Source organism: Haliotis cracherodii, unplaced genomic scaffold (assembly GCF_022045235.1).
Source record: "Haliotis cracherodii isolate W230 unplaced genomic scaffold, xgHalCrac1.p SCAF_1, whole genome shotgun sequence".
Lineage (NCBI taxonomy): Eukaryota > Metazoa > Mollusca > Gastropoda > Lepetellida > Haliotidae > Haliotis > Haliotis cracherodii.
The window spans coordinates 27,720,449-27,739,230 of record NW_027266264.1 but is presented as its reverse complement, the minus strand read 5'-3'; the positions used below and the strand labels follow the sequence as shown (position 1 = coordinate 27,739,230).

General features: G+C 41.4%; 1 protein-coding gene across 2 annotated transcripts in view; it reads left to right on the top strand.

Moving 5' to 3' along the window:
* The window catches only part of LOC139475384 (kynureninase-like), a 55,224-nt gene extending 36,656 nt beyond the window's left edge, over positions 1-18,568 (top strand). For both annotated transcript variants that reach the window (XM_071258612.1, XM_071258605.1), the window contains exons 2-12: positions 1,571-1,740; positions 2,925-3,045; positions 3,685-3,767; positions 4,743-4,804; positions 5,377-5,448; positions 8,096-8,170; positions 8,559-8,804; positions 10,511-10,637; positions 10,975-11,060; positions 12,695-12,934; positions 18,177-18,568. In XM_071258612.1, the coding sequence (XP_071114713.1) occupies positions 1,581-1,740; positions 2,925-3,045; positions 3,685-3,767; positions 4,743-4,804; positions 5,377-5,448; positions 8,096-8,170; positions 8,559-8,804; positions 10,511-10,637; positions 10,975-11,060; positions 12,695-12,934; positions 18,177-18,335 (1,431 nt within the window). In that variant the 5' untranslated portion in view covers positions 1,571-1,580 and the 3' untranslated portion in view covers positions 18,336-18,568. The remainder of the gene's footprint in view (positions 1-1,570; positions 1,741-2,924; positions 3,046-3,684; positions 3,768-4,742; positions 4,805-5,376; positions 5,449-8,095; positions 8,171-8,558; positions 8,805-10,510; positions 10,638-10,974; positions 11,061-12,694; positions 12,935-18,176) is intronic.
* The last annotated feature ends 214 nt before the right edge of the window (positions 18,569-18,782 follow it).

The window sequence follows — 18,782 nt, the reverse complement described above, 5'->3', positions numbered from 1 at the left end:
GGCTAAAACGGCATCTCAGCAAAACGTCACCGATTTCTCTGGCGAAAAATATATAAAATTTCCAGGATCCATGGCAACAAGTTTCATATATATATTCACGACAAGTATTTACCATTGCGAGGGATATCGATGGCTTTGTCCTCTTAAAAATTGTTTGTTTTTGGAAAAGGAGGGGACACTTTTAATTGTGACCACAACTTATCATAACCCACAAACAGGGAAAAAGACGTGAAGACAAAACGATCAAATCAATGTATTTGGACTTTTTATTTCGTCGTCATGCTTGCAGTCCTGCAGGATATTTCCATGGTATTCGCGTAATTAATCGTGAAAGACATATAACAAGCCATGACGTCAAGCAAAATGTTCTCCGTTTTTCTGTAATACATTACATTGAATTTTTTGGTGAGACTAGTGTTCCATTAATAATGTTGCCACATGAGTCAAATTACATTTCCACAATGAGGAGAACTCGACTGGCTCAGAACTAAGTTACGTCATGTTAGATTGGGCCATTCATTCGGTATTACTTTTTTGTAGTACTATAGCAGTGTGTATATTACATTACACTTTTTTATATTTTACACAAATTAAACTTAACCAAGGAAATTCTAAAATTCAGAAGTCGCAAGACCAGTATTTCTCGTATTTGTCGGCACTGGTCGGCCATGACGGCTGGCAAATAAATTACGTAATCAAATATATCTTCGGCGGGTTCGTCCGCACCGGCCTTTATTCTCTTGATAATGTTTTGCTGCCAGCTGGCACCAGGTTTTGACCATAATCTAAAACTGTAATAAAAATCCACACTTGTTAGGCAATACTGAAAGTGTTGTATTACCACATGTTTTGTGTAATCAACTTTGACAGCGTATGGCAGATAACATAGACGGAAATTACAACATCAATGTAATTGTTCATGTGATACGAGTAGAGCTGTGGGGGTATATAACTCCTTGGGTGTTGGTCCACGGCACACTTGCTTGAATAAACCCTAAGGACCTCACATCTCTCTCCTCTCTTGTTTCAAGGCTAGCTCCCGATAGCCAATTCCCTATATCGAGGCCAGACAGTTATTTGACCCCCAGCAAGGTGTCTTAAGTACCATTTTATCATTTCTTATGATTTGTGATGATACAAAAAAAACCTACGGTTTCAATACCGGACATTTGTGTTGGGGCATTTTGGTCCCCAGTGAGCAAGACAATACACAAATATACTGTCGTGATCCATGGCATATTCTCACCAAGCGAGTGGAGTTACAATGGCGTAGTACATATTCGTTGTCTGGTCATGTAACGACGGCCTACTTTTATCAGGGAGTGCGTTGTGCACCGACCGAGTCGCGGTTGTTCACCGACCTTCGCAGCCGAGTCGTGGTGGTTTAGTCCCCGTGTATACATGATATACCCCAGCATCCCCTAGGACGGCAGCGTTCAGGGGTATGGCGTCTAGCATTAGAATCATGATCAGTATATGCATGGTAATTTGCATGGTCAAACGTTTTGTTTCACCATGCCTGTAATTCATTCTTATTCATTATTGTTAATTCTGAAAACTCTTATTTTAGTTTATCAACAATGTCCAAGCAAAGTCCGTCAGAACGTCTGTTTGCCCTTGCTGTTGAGGCTGGTCTACAAGTGACGGATCAGCGGTTTGCCAAATTCATGGACGAAAAGGATGAACTTCAAGCTTTCAGGAAAGAATTCCACTATCCCAAAATGAAAGACATCATGTTTGGTAAGTAGAAGTAGAAGTTATAACACTGTGACCCCTCAAGGATCACTACAGCGAACAGCCGCGCTTTAGTTAATCCCGAAGTCTGAGTGAGTGAGTGAGTTGAGTTTAACACCGCTTTTAACAATATTCCAGTCATATCGCGACGTGTCAGCTTAATGTGGGAGGAAAGCCCGAAGTGATGCAGGTTTCAGACGTTTACCACTTCGGTTAAACCCACTAGCACGGGTATGGTGCTGACAAACCTAGAAACATAATTGGGGCGAATCGGGGTTCGAACCCACAATCATAGGTTTCTGGCGTGCCCAAGGGACGCAACTCTGCACAGCGAATTGCGGCGCCTTAGACGACTGGGCCACCCGTGCCCCCTCTGAACTCAGAGGAACGTATTCGAAATTGCAAATTGAATTACATTCCTGTGAAAACCTGTTAATCCAGCCATACGTGCGAACGGTTAGTTTTTGGAACGTCTACATGCATGTTCAAAGGTCATTACTCCTTAGCTTTACTCAATAAAACGAAAATCGGTATATCGGAAGTACGATTCACTATGAACAGTAAGTAGGCGGTGGGGTAGGCTAGTGGTTAAAGTGTTCGCTCGTCACGCCGAAACCCGGGTTTGATTCCCAATGTAGGGTACAATGTGTGAGACCTTTTTCTATGATATTGCTGGAATAATAATAAAGCTCACTCACTCACCTTGCACTGGTGATAACTCATTTTTATGTAAATGTATGTACTGTGATATTTCTCATTTTTGCTCATATGTATGTGACGTCCTGTGTGTCTCGAAGGCCATAATGGCCGGATACTGTACACACTATTTGTGTATTTTTATTGTCATTGTTGTCCAGTGTGTGACACGTAAATAAAATAATTTTCTTCTTCTTCTTCTCTACTCTAAATGGCAACGTCTTGATTTACTTGGTTTCGTATCAGATCGTTTTGCACGTCATGGAAACAGTTTTACTTATTTATTTGTTTATTTGTTATAGAAATGCTTTGTTTCAGTAAATACGTATAATCATCTGGATACTGCCAAGTTATCATTGTACTTTGTTGACAGTGACCCATCGAGGCACACTCCTACTTTTGTTGAATTTCATGTTCGTTAAGATTATACTGTGAGATGTAATACAGTCAATGTTCTGTAGTTCGTAAAATGTCCATGGGTTTATTGTTTGTAGCTGACCAGTCGCTAGTCGACCCTGAAGATGACTGTGTTTATTTTGTCGGCAACTCTCTTGGTCTCTGCCCCAAGAAGACAGAAGAGTATATGAAGACACAGTTAGAAAAATGGTCCAAAATGTAAGTCTAAGAGGATTCTGAAGCTCCGTTAATAATCAAGGCGTATCGAATACGCTCATGACGGCGGCTGTGATGTCTGTGACTGTCTGTAGATTCAGTTCAACTCACCAACCCAAATCTGTTAGATGAAAGAACAGAGATGGATTCGTACTCCCCTGTCAAATCAACTGTCTTTATTTCAGACATGTGTTGTGATTTCATACCCTTGTCATTTCCCGGAACGTTGATTTGGAGGGACATTCTCGGGGTTTAATTATTCTCAAAGTAGCACTAAAACGTTTTCCCGTCATTACTTCTCATGTTATTCAAGACAAATTTCCTGTGAAAGATTACATTGATTAGATGGTGATTAATATGAAGTTTATACATATCATCCACAGATCTAGGCGATAACACGCCCCTATTTTAAAAATCTAATGATGGTCCGTGTGTCGTTGTAAAATCAGCTATATCCTTCTTTATCATATTCACCACATATGTATTAATTTTCATCTTTTTAAATGGCGTTTTCGAAAGCACCCCTAACTCTCGCAATTCTGAATTGAGCGGCTAATGATTATGTAAAGCAGTTAGGTCTTTTGTACAGGTTGGGATATAATCGTGCAATAAATGTACAAGTGAGACACACTCCTATTTCAGTGCCATCCACGGCCACCAGCACGGCGAGTTGCCCTGGGTTAGTTGTGATGAGTGCGTTGATGGCGACATGGCCAAGGTTGTAGGTAGGCACAGTCAAATAGATTCTTTAAACACCAATTAAATTGTGATGTTTTTAATTATGATATTGTGATTTAAAAAAGCAAATGACTCACCACTCATCTCTCCGTTTTAAAGAATTAACGTGTGCTGTTTTTTTTAGCAGAGCTGAATGTTAATGTGTTGTTTGTCGTAACGGCATTGGTCGTTGTTTATGCCACAACAATTGTGTTTTCCCTGTCCAGACTTAGTTATGTACAGACTGCCTTTATAAGACTGAAATTACGTTGAACAATATTCATTCATTCGAAAGTCAGGAATGTTAAACTTTGTTCCATGTAGCCCGACACCAAAACCTGAAAACATTGATTATATGCAGTATATTAATTCATGAGAAAATGGGGTACGGGTGGCCTAGTCGTCTCAGGCGCCGCGATTCGCTGAGCAGAGTTGCGTCCCTTGGGCACGCCAGAAACCTATGATTGTGGGTTCGAATCCCGATTCGCCCCAATTATGTTTCTAGGTTTGTCAGCACCATACCCGTGCTCGTGGGTTTCACCGAAGTGGTAAACGTCTGAGACCTGCATCACTTCGGGCTTTCCTCCCACATTAAGCTGACACGCCGTGATATAACTGGAATACTGTTAAAACCGGCCTTAAACCCAACTCACTCACACTCACTCACAAAACCTGCTCCTCTCGCTGACCATCGAGGTTGTAAGAACAGGTCTGAATAAGGCAAACAGTGAGGCATGGTTCTTCATTTCTTTGAGTGGCATTTAGAAGTTAGAGTACTAAGTAAGAGGGGCGATCGGGTAGTCTCGTGGTTGAAGCGTTCGCTCGTCACGCCGAAGACCCGGGTTCGATTCCCGACGTGGGTGCAATGTGCGAAGCCCATTTCTGGTGTCCCCAGCCGTGATATTGCTGGAATATTGCTAAAAGCGGCGTCAAACCAAACTCACTCACTCACTTAATGCCTGTTCATGTTCATCCTTTTCCAGGAGGCCAACATGGCGAAGTTGCTCTCATGAACGGATTGACCGTGAATCTTCATTTATTGCTGGTAAGTCTACATTGGAAAAGAACTATTAAAATACATAGGGCACGGTTGGGCGAGCGAATCCATGTGAAGACTCTGATTGATTCCTGATCTTTAGGAACGTGCAAGTGTATATATAGGAAACAGATAGGTTTGAGTGAGCAATGTTATGTACGTATCTCCCTTACTTTTCATTCCGTTCTGTCATTTAATGTATTATAATTGTAAATAAGCATCTAGAGACGGCGATCTAAATTGTGGTAACATGTGCCCAATTCCTTTAAGTAGGATAAAATATGCCAAAACTAACTGAACAGAACCAATTCCTGTTTAGTCAACACACGAGTTTCAATACATTTGGAAAACGTCCAAGACCTGCGTCAATTTCGTCTTTCCTCCAACATTGAGCCAACTCAATCTCTCACTCACCCACTCAAATACACTAACATTTACAGAAAGGTAAAATTGGGTTATATACTTTCCACCAGGCATGCCAGTATTAGGTTGGTCTGGGACTATTGACCCACAAAGCCTGGTGTTCCACCCGTTAGGTGGATGACAAGGTTTTGACCTGATTGATTTCATTCTTTGTCTAGATCTCATTTTACCGACCAACCGCCACAAGACACAAAATTATGTGTGAAAGCAAGTCATTTCCATCTGATCACGTGAGTATAAGTAATTGTTTGTTTTTCTAACGCTGTTTAATGAATTCAAATTTTGAATACAACATTTCTATTTTGAAAAATCAGTGAGTGTGCATATTTATTGTTAATGATTAGGGCCATCGCCATATCGCCTTGAGATATCCACGCGATATCGCGACAAGGCTATGCGATATTGCGATAACACGACACGACATGGCGACATGGCGATGAAGCGTAAAGGCGATATAGAAATGCGATACAGGGACGTAGATTAATATTGAACATCAAATAATACGATAGCGGGAAGTAAGTGAGACAAACGCACTCATAAACCCTAATCAGCCACCATGCATATAGGAATTTATTTCTGATAATTTTATGTGATTAAAGTTTGATAATAGCACTTGCTGAAATGGAATGCGTGTATTTTGTGTGTTCATGTGTGCATATATACAAGGCGACTCCCATGGGAAGAATGTGTTCGCGTTATACCCGGTTACGCGTTAGCGCCCTGACTGTGTTGTGGTGAGGTGAAATTGGGTTTAACATCGCGTCAAAGATATTGCACTTATATAACGACGTGCATGCACGTGTGTGTGTGTGTGTGTGTGTGTGGCTGCTTGTCCTAGTCCGTAATGATGCCGATTTATAGTGCTACCACACTGAGATACCATGCCGCAGTTTCACATAAATACCCCATATTCCAGCTATATGACGGCGGTCTATAAATAATCGAGACTGGACCCGACAACCCAGTGACTGACATCATGAGCATCATGTGTGTTGTTAAATAGGATTCGAAGCGCAGAAATCTTCGGAATAATTGTTATGATATGTATGATATTTGAAAATTGAAAAACACGTGACTTAGCATCCGATATATAAAGTGTTTGATTAATACTTCGATTTTGTTGTGTTTTCTTTGCATTCTGAAAACAAGGCTGAATTAGTTTTCATGGAAGCATGTGGCGTCAGTTATTGTTTTATGACGCCATAGTATTCACGATTGACATCTAAACTGGCCCCATCGTTAGTACGTATTGCACGAATTTCCGGTTTCCATGGAAACAAGTCAGACTAAGCAAAAACGAAGGTAGGTAGTTATAAAAAACAACTATTCAACATTTTTCATCCAAACTTGGTTCTGTATTAAGCAGGGACTCAAGTGGTGTCTTTGTCTATTTAGAAAATTAATTGTTTCCTGTTCCATAATTACAAGTTTGACTTTGACTCTGTTCTTTTTGGTGCATTTGTCCGGACCATATCTCTAAAACTAATAGGTATTCTTTCATGAAACGCTGCACGAACGGTTTTTAGAATATATATTTTTCCGTTTCTCTGGCAACAAGTTTGACTTTGACTCTGTTCATAGTGGTGTGTTTGTCCGGACCATATCTCTAAACCTAACAGGTACTCGTTCTTGAAACTGTGTACACACAAAGACCAGAGTGCTGTTGTACAAAACAACCTTAGCGCTACGACTGTCGTAAGTCTATGTTAATGTATGGGAGTTACGATCACCTTAGCACTAAGATCGCTTTGTACAACGGGACGCAGGTTCTCAACTGGTGCATGTTGGGAGTTTTAGGGAGTTTTAGAATTTATATTTTCGTCGTTTGACTTTGACTATGTTCATATTTTTGTAATAACAAGAAATACAAAGTTCCGAATCCAAATTCCATTGTATTCTGATAGCTCAAGAAATAATCTTGTATACCGATAGACAGATTAGAAAGAAATTCTCTTACCAAGTTGGACTTAGAGTAACACACAGATGATTTGTTCTTTAGAATTTGTTGGGGACGGGGGATTTGTCATCAATGCCATGCGGAATACCACATATTTTATGTTATCAATAATTGTATTACAAATTGTGTAGTGGACGAAATAAAGGCATCGAATCTCATTTAACCACTTCTTCAATCCACCAGACTACAGCACGCATTCACACACAAAAATATGAAAAGAGGATGCCTCATTTTTTTCCCAAATCCAAATGTGTGTCATCAGCAAGCTTAAAAAAGCAACTTGCAACTCAAATTGTAATATTGTATCATTCTTTCAATGTTAACCAACAGGACTAATGTCGGTTTCATAGTGCAAGTCTACTGAGATGCCATGCCGCAGTTTAAAATGGTTATCCCACTCAGACACTGTATACCGACTCAGACCCGACCAGTTCTTGTTTCAGAGTGCAGACATTTTCCGGAAATGGACAATTCTCGACGGATTTTAACCAAATCTGATCTTCTTTGACATAGAATGCATTAACTGTTTGAGTGACCTCTTTCCCACAGCGCTTCGCTTTCTGACAACATTTTTGTCTTACTTTACCTATATACGAGTGGAAAGGTACACGAAGATCGAATTAATAGTAAATGTAAGAAAACGCCCTCTGGAAAAAATGTCCCAACTTTGAGTTGGGACATGTCCTGTTGTGTAATGTCCATTCGGGGAAATGTCTGGATCCCCTTGTTTCATCCCCTTAATGTTGAGTGCCAGACAGAGTAACAGAGTTACAACAAGTGCAATATTCTTACTTGGAATTACGCGAGCGGGGATGGAATCACCTCCCTACTGGAGGTTTCCAGCTGCTGTATCCTCTAGACCAGGTAGGCTGTCCAACTGATCTTGTCACTGCATCAGGTTTTATTTTATTTTGTTTCAGTATGCATTTGAAAGTCAAATAAAGCTCCATGGTTACGACCCAGCTGAAAGTCTAGTCCTTCTGGAACCCAGACAGGTGAGGCCACAACACAGCGTCATTGTTTGTAGCGATGGTGGGTTATTGAAGGCTCACCGAAACTACATTACGTTGACTTTAGACAAATTGGAGCTCTGCTACGATTTCCGATTCTCTAAAATTGTCGCATTGTTCCACTTAAATCTATCCGTGCCAGAACTCTATGATAGGATTCGAATTCCAACCTCGTCCTAATTTTCACTGTTGGTTTGACAACACCATACCCGTTCTCGTTGGTTTCATTAAGTTTCAATTAAGTTGAAAACGTCATCACTTTCATCACTTTGTCCTTTCTCTCACGCCAAACAGATAGTACCGAAATATGTTAAATGCTGCGTTAAACTGAATTCACGCATTCCATTACAAGTCCTAACGTTTGCTGTTTAAGGGGGAGACTACCCTGCGCACAGAAGACATAGTTGCCAGGATCCAGAAAGAAGGGGACTCAATAGCGGTGATCTGTCTACCCGGTGTGCAGTACTACACAGGCCAGCTGTTTGACATGCCCACCATCACCAAGGCCGGGCAGGCCAAGGGTTGCTATGTGGGATGGGATCTAGCTCATGCTGTGGGCAATGTCGAGCTTCATCTCCATGACTGGGGGGTGGACTTCGCTTGCTGGTGCACTTACAAGGTAACACATGTGTGATATGCAATCCTCCTCAGTTTGCGTGATGACCCTGGTTGTATTCCCGGGCAAGTACCCTATTACCTAAATAACGAGGTGGTTACGATTGGTTGGTTGGTTGTTTTGTTGTTTAACGCCGCACTCAGCAATATTCCAGCTATATGACGGCTGTCTGTAAATAATCGAGTCTGGACCGAATAATCCAGTTATTGACATCATCAGCATCGATCCACGCAATTGGGATCGATGACATGCATCAACCAAGTCAGCGAGCCTGGCCACCCGATCCCGTTAGTCGCCTTTTACGACAAGCATAGTCGTCTTTTACGGCAAGCATGGGTTGCTCAATACCTATTTTACCCCGAATCTTCACGGGTCAGGTGGTTACTATGTGTGACTAGGCTGATTGTGGTCCACATGACCCGTGGTGTTGGTCGTTTCAGATGGTTGTAAGTACTTTTTTGCCTTGCCAGACAGCTGAAATATTGTTAACTGCTGCATAAAACAACATTCACTCATTTTGATTTGAAAAGTCACGCGACACAGACTAATTTGACTTCTTACAGTTATTGTGGTCCCCTGTGCTGGTTTAATTCTTTTATAATTATATTATCAATGATCCATAAAAGTGTGTGTGAAATTAAGATATTGTTCTTGTGTAACACAGTTACCCTTAAACATTTAGATCTCAAAATTTGAGCTCGTCTACAAAACAATGGTGTTTGATAGTTTTGGACCAAACTTGCAGGACTGCCAGTTAACCTGTAATTGTTTATGTCACGTTCTACTAAGATCGAGATGTAGACATGGCAGTAGTCCTGTCAACGGAAAGTAGTTTGGATGGTCGACCGCGTTCGGAAGCTTGATTCCAGTGAATATCTAGAGCTTCGGTCCTGCCTCTAACTGACGCACATGTTGAATATGTGGTGTCTCCTCGAGCAAGTGACGTTCAAAATATGCCTCCCAGCAGTGAATGGGTACCCAGTGACATGGGAACGAAGCCCAGACAGCGAATAGGACTTCTCTTCTAGTCGAACCAACCCATAACTTTTCGGAGAATGTGAAGACTCCCCAACACTGCAGCCTTTTGCATTATCCAGATTGTCAGAAGGGCTGTATTCCTGGTAGCAAACCCGGGTACTCTCCCAATGTCAGTCAACAGATTGGGAGGTACCAAACCTAAGGCACCGAGAACCATGGGGAAATCGGACAACTTGGTACTTGTGATGCGAGCATGACATTTCGAAACCCTTTTTGCCATGTTTTTCCGGAATCTTGTCAATCACAATCATTTATATAAATATAAATATAAATGATTTCATTGGATTTTTCAAGAAGGACCAGAACAGTTTTGTTGGCCTGGATATGCCTCAGGCTGTATTCGGGCCTATTCCAAAGAATTTTGTATTGTTTCCATGACGCCCTCTACATATTCATGCTGTACCATGGATGGACCTCTGCGTTATAACCACAAGCATAGCGAAGACGGTAATAAAATGATAGAGCCACTCCACTATGTCGCTTAAGATACTGTTTTTGTGCCAAAGCTGGGCATCTACTAACAGTTTGTTGGACAGTCTTATTAAATTCATTGCATAATCTACATTTCTTATTTACATTCTGATGCAAAATCACACACATTATTATCATCATTATCATTATCATTTCACAAAACTTGTCTGATTGAGCATCCATTTGGTACTTTCTTTCAGTACTTGAGCTCGGGAGCTGGAGGTATTGGAGGAGCTTTCCTGCACAAGAAACACGAAAAGAACGACTTCCCAAAACTGCTTGGTTGGTGGGGGCACAATCTGGACACTAGATTTGTCATGGACAATGGTAATTAGAAACAATGCAACAGAAATATAACACATACGACAGGGTTCCAAAATAATATCTCAAATGAATAGTGGAATAGTCTTGAAGGTAGCTGTGCTTTGCGTCACTTCAAGTGATCTTTGGTTAATAACGATGCTTCAAAATAAATTTATGTTGTGCAACAGCCATCGACAATACTTTGTAGGCACTACGTTCATATATCAACCCGTGAATTTGCAGTGTTGTCACCATGTTAAACCAATGACCCAAACCACGGCCTAGTTCCTGCGACATGTTCTAATGGGCACTTGAGGTTGTTGCCCAGCATGGGCTGATCTTATTGTTTTTTCTTTCACAGATATGGATATTTCCCCAGGAATATACGGCTACCGTATTTCCAATCCTGCAGGGATGTTGTTCCCGTCGCTGAAAGCAAGTCTAGAGGTAAATAACAACACACCAGACAGTATGGCACAAGTTCAGGTGTACAGGACGTACTGTCATTGTGTATAGTGTTTGAAGAAACACGCGTGCCGTACGTGGAACGTATCGAGGCCTGCGCGACCCCTGGGGATTTGGAGGAAAAACAGTTTGTCTCCGTGGTGAAGAATTCCCAGTAGAGTAGGCCCCTGGTGCCTCATGCCCGATGTTTGTCTCCGTGGTGAATTCCCAGTAGAGTAGGCCCCTGGTGCCTCATGCCCGATGTTTGTCTCCGTGGTGAATTCCCAGTAGAGTAGGCCCCTGGTGCCTCATGCCCGATGTTTGTCTCCGTGGTGAATTCCCAGTAGAGTAGGCCCCTGGTGCCCCATGCCCGATGTTTGTCTCCGTGGTGAATTCCCAGTAGAGTAGGCCCCTGGTGCCTCATGCCCGATGTTTGTCTCCGTGGTGAATTCCCAGTAGAGTAGGCCCCTGGTGCCTCATGTCCGATGTTTGTCTCCGTGGTGAATTCCCAGTAGAGTAGGCCCCTGGTGCCTCATGCCCGATGTTTGTCTCCGTGGTGAATTCCCAGTAGAGTAGGCCCCTGGTGCCTCATGCCCGATGTTTGTCTCCGTGGTGAATTCCCAGTAGAGTAGGCCCCTGGTGCCTCATGCCCGATGTTTGTCTCCGTGGTGAATTCCCAGTAGAGTAGGCCCCTGGTGCCCCATGCCCGATGTTTGTCTCCGTGGTGAATTCCCAGTAGAGTAGGCCCCTGGTGCCCCATGCCCGATGTTTGTCTCCGTGGTGAATTCCCAGTAGAGTAGGCCCCTGGTGCCTCATGCCCGATGTTTGTCTCCGTGGTGAATTCCCAGTAGAGTAGGCCCCTGGTGCCTCATGCCCGATGTTTGTCTCCGTGGTGAATTCCCAGTAGAGTAGGCCCCTGGTGCCTCATGCCCGATGTTTGTCTCCGTGGTGAATTCCCAGTAGAGTAGGCCCCTGGTGCCTCATGCCCGATGTTTGTCTCCGTGGTGAATTCCCAGTAGAGTAGGCCCCTGGTGCCCCATGCCCGATGTTTGTCTCCGTGGTGATGTTTGTCTCCAGATAAGTGATATTTATTAACTTATGGACGCACTTTGAAGCCAACCCCTGTTCACAACCCCTGTCAGACAATTATTAATGTATATTTATGTTGAAAACATCACACAGATATACAAAATCCCAGAAGATTTGACCAATGCATTTGAGAATGTTTTGAATTTTAGTCATACATGTTTCCTTCACGTTGAAGGACGAGGTAGGACAATGGCATTTCGCCCTCTGGAAATGCCAAATGCTAAAGTTACAAGCAACGTGGAAATATTTTCATGAAAAATATCAGAAATTATTTTCGAATGGCTGGTAGCTTGCCTATTTCCTTTCCTTCCCTTCCAGGTTTTCTGACATGATCAAATACTTAGGTATGCTAACATACATTGCTGTACCATACATTATTTATTATTATTACAAAACATTAATGTTAAAATGTGCAGTCTTTGTGTTCAAATGAACACAGCTGATGCCTTTCTGGGCGATTTCTAATTGCTTTGCTCATTTATTATAATATGCAGATCCGGTTGGTCTGAAAGAGGCTAGTACTACCTCCCTTTCATATTTGCTTCCAGCTGTATAACAAAGCCACCATGCCTGCTCTGAGGCAGAAATCCTTGTTACTGACGGGGTATCTGGAGATGTTGATAAAAAAACAATATGGCCGCCCAGTTGAAAAGGCAGAGGATCCTGATGAAGTGTACGTTGATATACTGACCCCATCTGACCCTGAACAGCGAGGGGCCCAGTTATCACTTGCATTCAATGTCAACATTCATCGCGTTATTGATGAACTGTTCAAGCGTGGTGTTTCTGTGAGTATAAACTACGTTCTATATGTTGAAGTGATTCAGTTATACCATAAGATATAATAGTTAACTGTTAACCATATATGACATTTTGCATAGAGAGCATGACATTAGTATCCGGGCTATGTATCAGAGAGCAATCACATGCATTCTCAGCTCCATGGGGAGGATATAACAAGTAGTATTTATGGTGTTCAGTTACCGATAATTATAGGGACTGGATAAAGGATCAGGCCAAAGCGGATCAATGACGGCTTAAAACGTCATTTACTAATTAACTTGGCGTACGTGGAGCCATAATGATAATAACTATCATCATCATAATAATCACAATACTAATTACATTAATAACAATAGCAATAATCATCATCATCATACTACTACTACTACTACTACTTAAAATAATCATAATATCGTGGTTTGATTAATGTGGAGGCTCTTCATGATAGAATTGTTTTGTGCACTCTTGCACACATTTATTTGTTTGATGATCCTCTTGTGAAGCATGTCAAGACTCATGAAAACAAGGCATTCCACAGTTTTCTAAATCGTGCCAAGTATGTGGGACATAATCTCAATGTCGGTGTTGATTTTGTTGATGGTTCTGTACTGCTGGACGGTACAGAAATGAGTGTCAACCAAGCGAAGTGCCATATCAAATCGGCCCAGACTCAAGTTTTTCAGTTTTTCAAGGAGAGGCTTTCTGAACGACCACTGCATCGAGTTTATGTGCAGTGTGTTGAGAAGATCAGCAATCCTGCAGAGTCCTTCGCTTTGACGAAGTCGTCTGGCCTGAAAAGTGAAGCAGAAGGCTTTCAGTTTGCTGCTCAGGACCAGTCACTTCCAACTCGAAACTGTCAATGTGTGATTTTGCATCCAAATGCGAATAAGAAATGTAGATTATGTAATGAATTTAATGAGACTGTCCAACACGTTGTGAGTGGATGCCCAGCTTTGGCACAGACACAGTATCTTAAGCGACATGGTGGAGTGGCTCGATCATTGTATTACCGTCTTCGCCATGCTTGTGGTTTTGACACCGAGGTCTATCCATGGTACGACCCGGAATATGTAGAGGGCGTAATGGAAAATGATAAATACAAAATCCTATGGAATAGGTCCATTTACAGCCTCAGGCATATCCAGGCCAAAAAATCTGATCTTGTCCTTTTTATAAATCCAATGAAATCATTTATATCATTGAATTTTCTTCCCTTTCGACAGTAATGTGATTGACAACATTGAGGAAAAACATTGCAAATGTGCAGACCTCGCTTTCGAAATGTCACGCTTGCATCCCAAAGTTCCAAGTTGTCCGACTCCCCATTGTTCTCTGTGCCTTCAGTCTTGGGTAAGGGGCTTGAAGGGCCATCTGGTTTTCTGATCAAGGAGTTCTCGTAGGTTTTTACTGAGAAAGCAGCTTGGAGAGATAATTTGGGGCAGCAGAATTAAGGCTCTTCTAGGTGAGACGGAGGACTTTGAAATGGGTCGCGATTCCAGAGGCAGACAGTGGAGAGATTGATTAGTGGTAGAGCAGTGCATACGACCATGCCTTAACACAGGCGGTCTAAGTTTGCAGGTTTAACTATGTTTAGCCAGAACTTCGTTTTAGCTGGTGCCAGTCCGAATTCAATGCATGAGAAATCCTGGAGGTGTGCTCACTCACACTCTTCTCACACACATCTCACTCGTTTACCTACTTCTTACTCACACGTCTCACTCACTCATACTCTTCTCACACACATCTCACGCGTTTACCTACTTCCTACTCACACGTCTCACTCACACTCTTCTCACACACATCTCACGCGTTTACCTACTTCTTACTCACACGTCTCACTCACTCACACGCTTCTCACACACATCTCACGCGTTTACCTACTTCTTACTCACACGTCTCACTCATTCACACGCTTCTCACACACATCTCACGCGTTTACCTACTTCTTACTCACACGTCTCACTCACTCACACGCTTCTCACTCATATACACACTCCTCCCTTCTTTACACAATGTTTACGCATTCACACACTTCTCATTCATTCAAACACTTCGCATTCATACACACACTTCTCATTCATTCAAACACTTCGCATTCATAAACACACTTCTCATTCACTCATTGACACACATCTCACTGGTTAACGCACTCCTCCCTCCTTCATGAAAAGCTTCCGCATTCACACACTTCTCATTCATTCACACACTTCTCACTCATTCGTTCATACACTCCTCATTCATTCACACACTTCTTCGTCACGTCACACTTCTCATTCATTCACACACTTCTCACTCATTCACACGCTTCTCACTCATAAACACTCCTCCCTTCTTTACACAATTTTTACGCATTCAAACACTTCTCATTCATTCAAATACTTCACACACTTCTCATTCATTCAAACACTTCTTATTCATTCACACAATTCTCATTCATTCACACACTTCGCATTCATTCACACTGTTCTCATTTATTCACACTCTTCTCATTCATTCACACTCTTCTCATTCATTCACACACTCCTCATTCATTCACACACTTCTCATTCATTCACACACTCCTCATTCATTCACACTCTTCTCATTCATTCACACAATTCTCATTCATTCACACACTTCGCATTCATTCACACTCTTCTCATTTATTCACACTCTTCTCATTCATTCACACTCTTCTCATTCATTCACACACTCCTCATTCATTCACACACTCCTCATTCATTCACACTCTTCTCATTCATTCACACACTCCTCATTCATTCACACACTCCTCATTCATTCACACAATTCTCATTCATTCACACACTTTGCATTCATTCACACTGTTCTCATTTATTCACACACTTCTCATTCATTCACACTCTTCTCATTCATTCACACACTCCTCATTCATTCACACACTCCTCATTCATTCACACTCTTCTCATTCATTCACACACTCCTCATTCATTCACACGCTCCTCATTCATTCACACTCTTCTCATTCATTCACACACTCCTCATTCATTCACACACTCCTCATTCATTCACACTCTTCTCATTCATTCACACTCTTCTCATTCATTCACACACTTCTTCGTCACGTCACACTTCTCATTCATTCACACACTTCTCACTCATTCACACGCTTCTCACTCATAAACACTCCTCCCTTCTTTACACAATTTTTACGCATTCAAACACTTCTCATTCATTCAAATACTTCACACACTTCTCATTCATTCAAACACTTCTTATTCATTCACACAATTCTCATTCATTCACACACTTCGCATTCATTCACACTGTTCTCATTTATTCACACTCTTCTCATTCATTCACACTCTTCTCATTCATTCACACACTCCTCATTCATTCACACACTTCTCATTCATTCACACACTCCTCATTCATTCACACTCTTCTCATTCATTCACACAATTCTCATTCATTCACACACTTCGCATTCATTCACACTCTTCTCATTTATTCACACTCTTCTCATTCATTCACACTCTTCTCATTCATTCACACACTCCTCATTCATTCACACACTCCTCATTCATTCACACTCTTCTCATTCATTCACACACTCCTCATTCATTCACACACTCCTCATTCATTCACACAATTCTCATTCATTCACACACTTTGCATTCATTCACACTGTTCTCATTTATTCACACACTTCTCATTCATTCACACTCTTCTCATTCATTCACACACTCCTCATTCATTCACACACTCCTCATTCATTCACACTCTTCTCATTCATTCACACACTCCTCATTCATTCACACGCTCCTCATTCATTCACACTCTTCTCATTCATTCACACACTCCTCATTCATTCACACACTCCTCATTCATTCACACACTCCTCATTCATTCACACTCTTCTCATTCATTCACACTCTTCTCATTCATTCACACTCTTCTCATTCATTCACACACTTCTTCGTCACGTCACACTTCTCATTCATTCACACACTTCTCACTCATTCACACGCTTCTCACTCATAAACACTCCTCCCTTCTTTACACAATTTTTACGCATTCAAACACTTCTCATTCATTCAAATACTTCACACACTTCTCATTCATTCAAACACTTCTTATTCATTCACACAATTCTCATTCATTCACACACTTCGCATTCATTCACACTGTTCTCATTTATTCACACTCTTCTCATTCATTCACACTCTTCTCATTCATTCACACACTCCTCATTCATTCACACACTTCTCATTCATTCACACACTCCTCATTCATTCACACTCTTCTCATTCATTCACACAATTCTCATTCATTCACACACTTCGCATTCATTCACACTCTTCTCATTTATTCACACTCTTCTCATTCATTCACACTCTTCTCATTCATTCACACACTCCTCATTCATTCACACACTCCTCATTCATTCACACTCTTCTCATTCATTCACACACTCCTCATTCATTCACACACTCCTCATTCATTCACACAATTCTCATTCATTCACACACTTTGCATTCATTCACACTGTTCTCATTTATTCACACACTTCTCATTCATTCACACTCTTCTCATTCATTCACACACTCCTCATTCATTCACACACTCCTCATTCATTCACACTCTTCTCATTCATTCACACACTCCTCATTCATTCACACGCTCCTCATTCATTCACACTCTTCTCATTCATTCACACACTCCTCATTCATTCACACACTCCTCATTCATTCACACACTCCTCATTCATTCACACTCTTCTCATTCATTCACACTCTTCTCATTCATTCACACACTCCTCATTCAGTCACACACTCCTCATTCATTCACATACTTCTCACTTATTCATTCACACACTTCTTCCTCGTCACGTCACACTTCTCCCTATTTCACACTCTTCTCATTCATTCACACACTTCTCACATATTCATTTACACACTCCTCATTCAGTCACACACTCCTCATTCATTCACATACTTCTCACTTATTCATTCACACACTTCTTCCTCGTCACGTCACACTTCTCCCTATTTCACACTCTTCTCATTCATTCACACACTTCTCACTTACTCATTTACACAGTTCTTCCTCGTTAGGTCATACTTCTCACTAGTTCACACACTTCTCACTTACTCATTTACATTTCATACTCACTGTGTCGTTGTAATGTACATCTTGAGTGATATTATGTACGATATGTTACGGGTAAACGTAAAATAGAATTAGAAACAACCTCAAGTGAGAGATGAGTGTTCGGTACCATTTCAGTGTGACAAACGTCTTCCTCGTGTCATCCGCATCGCACCCGTCCCCATCTTCTGCTCTTTTGAAGACGTCCACAGGTTCATGAAGTACTTGCAGCAATCTCTGACAGCAGCCAAGGCACAAGGGAGTGTGGACCATCGTGTCGACAACAATCATGTATAAACCAAGTGTACCAAGTCACACCTGTACTAGATATGTAAAACGTAAACTTCTTGAGTTTATATTACTTTTATAGCTTACTGCATAACAAATGTGGTCACTACAGGTATTTACACTCAGCGACTCATTACAGTCATTTTCATCTGGGTATTTTAACCGCTTTTATTAAAACATTGTGCAACAAAATCACTCTTGTGATGATATCATGCTTCAGAATATATATATTTGTTTTGTGGACAGTTCCATATTAGGAACCAAGTTGTTGTCATATTGAAAGCTGGGATATTTACTGGTGTTTGGTCAGATTAGGTAATGACCTTTTCTTAATAATCAGAGTGAAGATATTTGCTGGTCAAGCAGATCATTACGATCTCAACTTGAGTACACGGTTCGGTCTTTGTGCTAAGGGCTGTGATATTGTTTCAAGACGACTACAAGTAGCTTTACAAC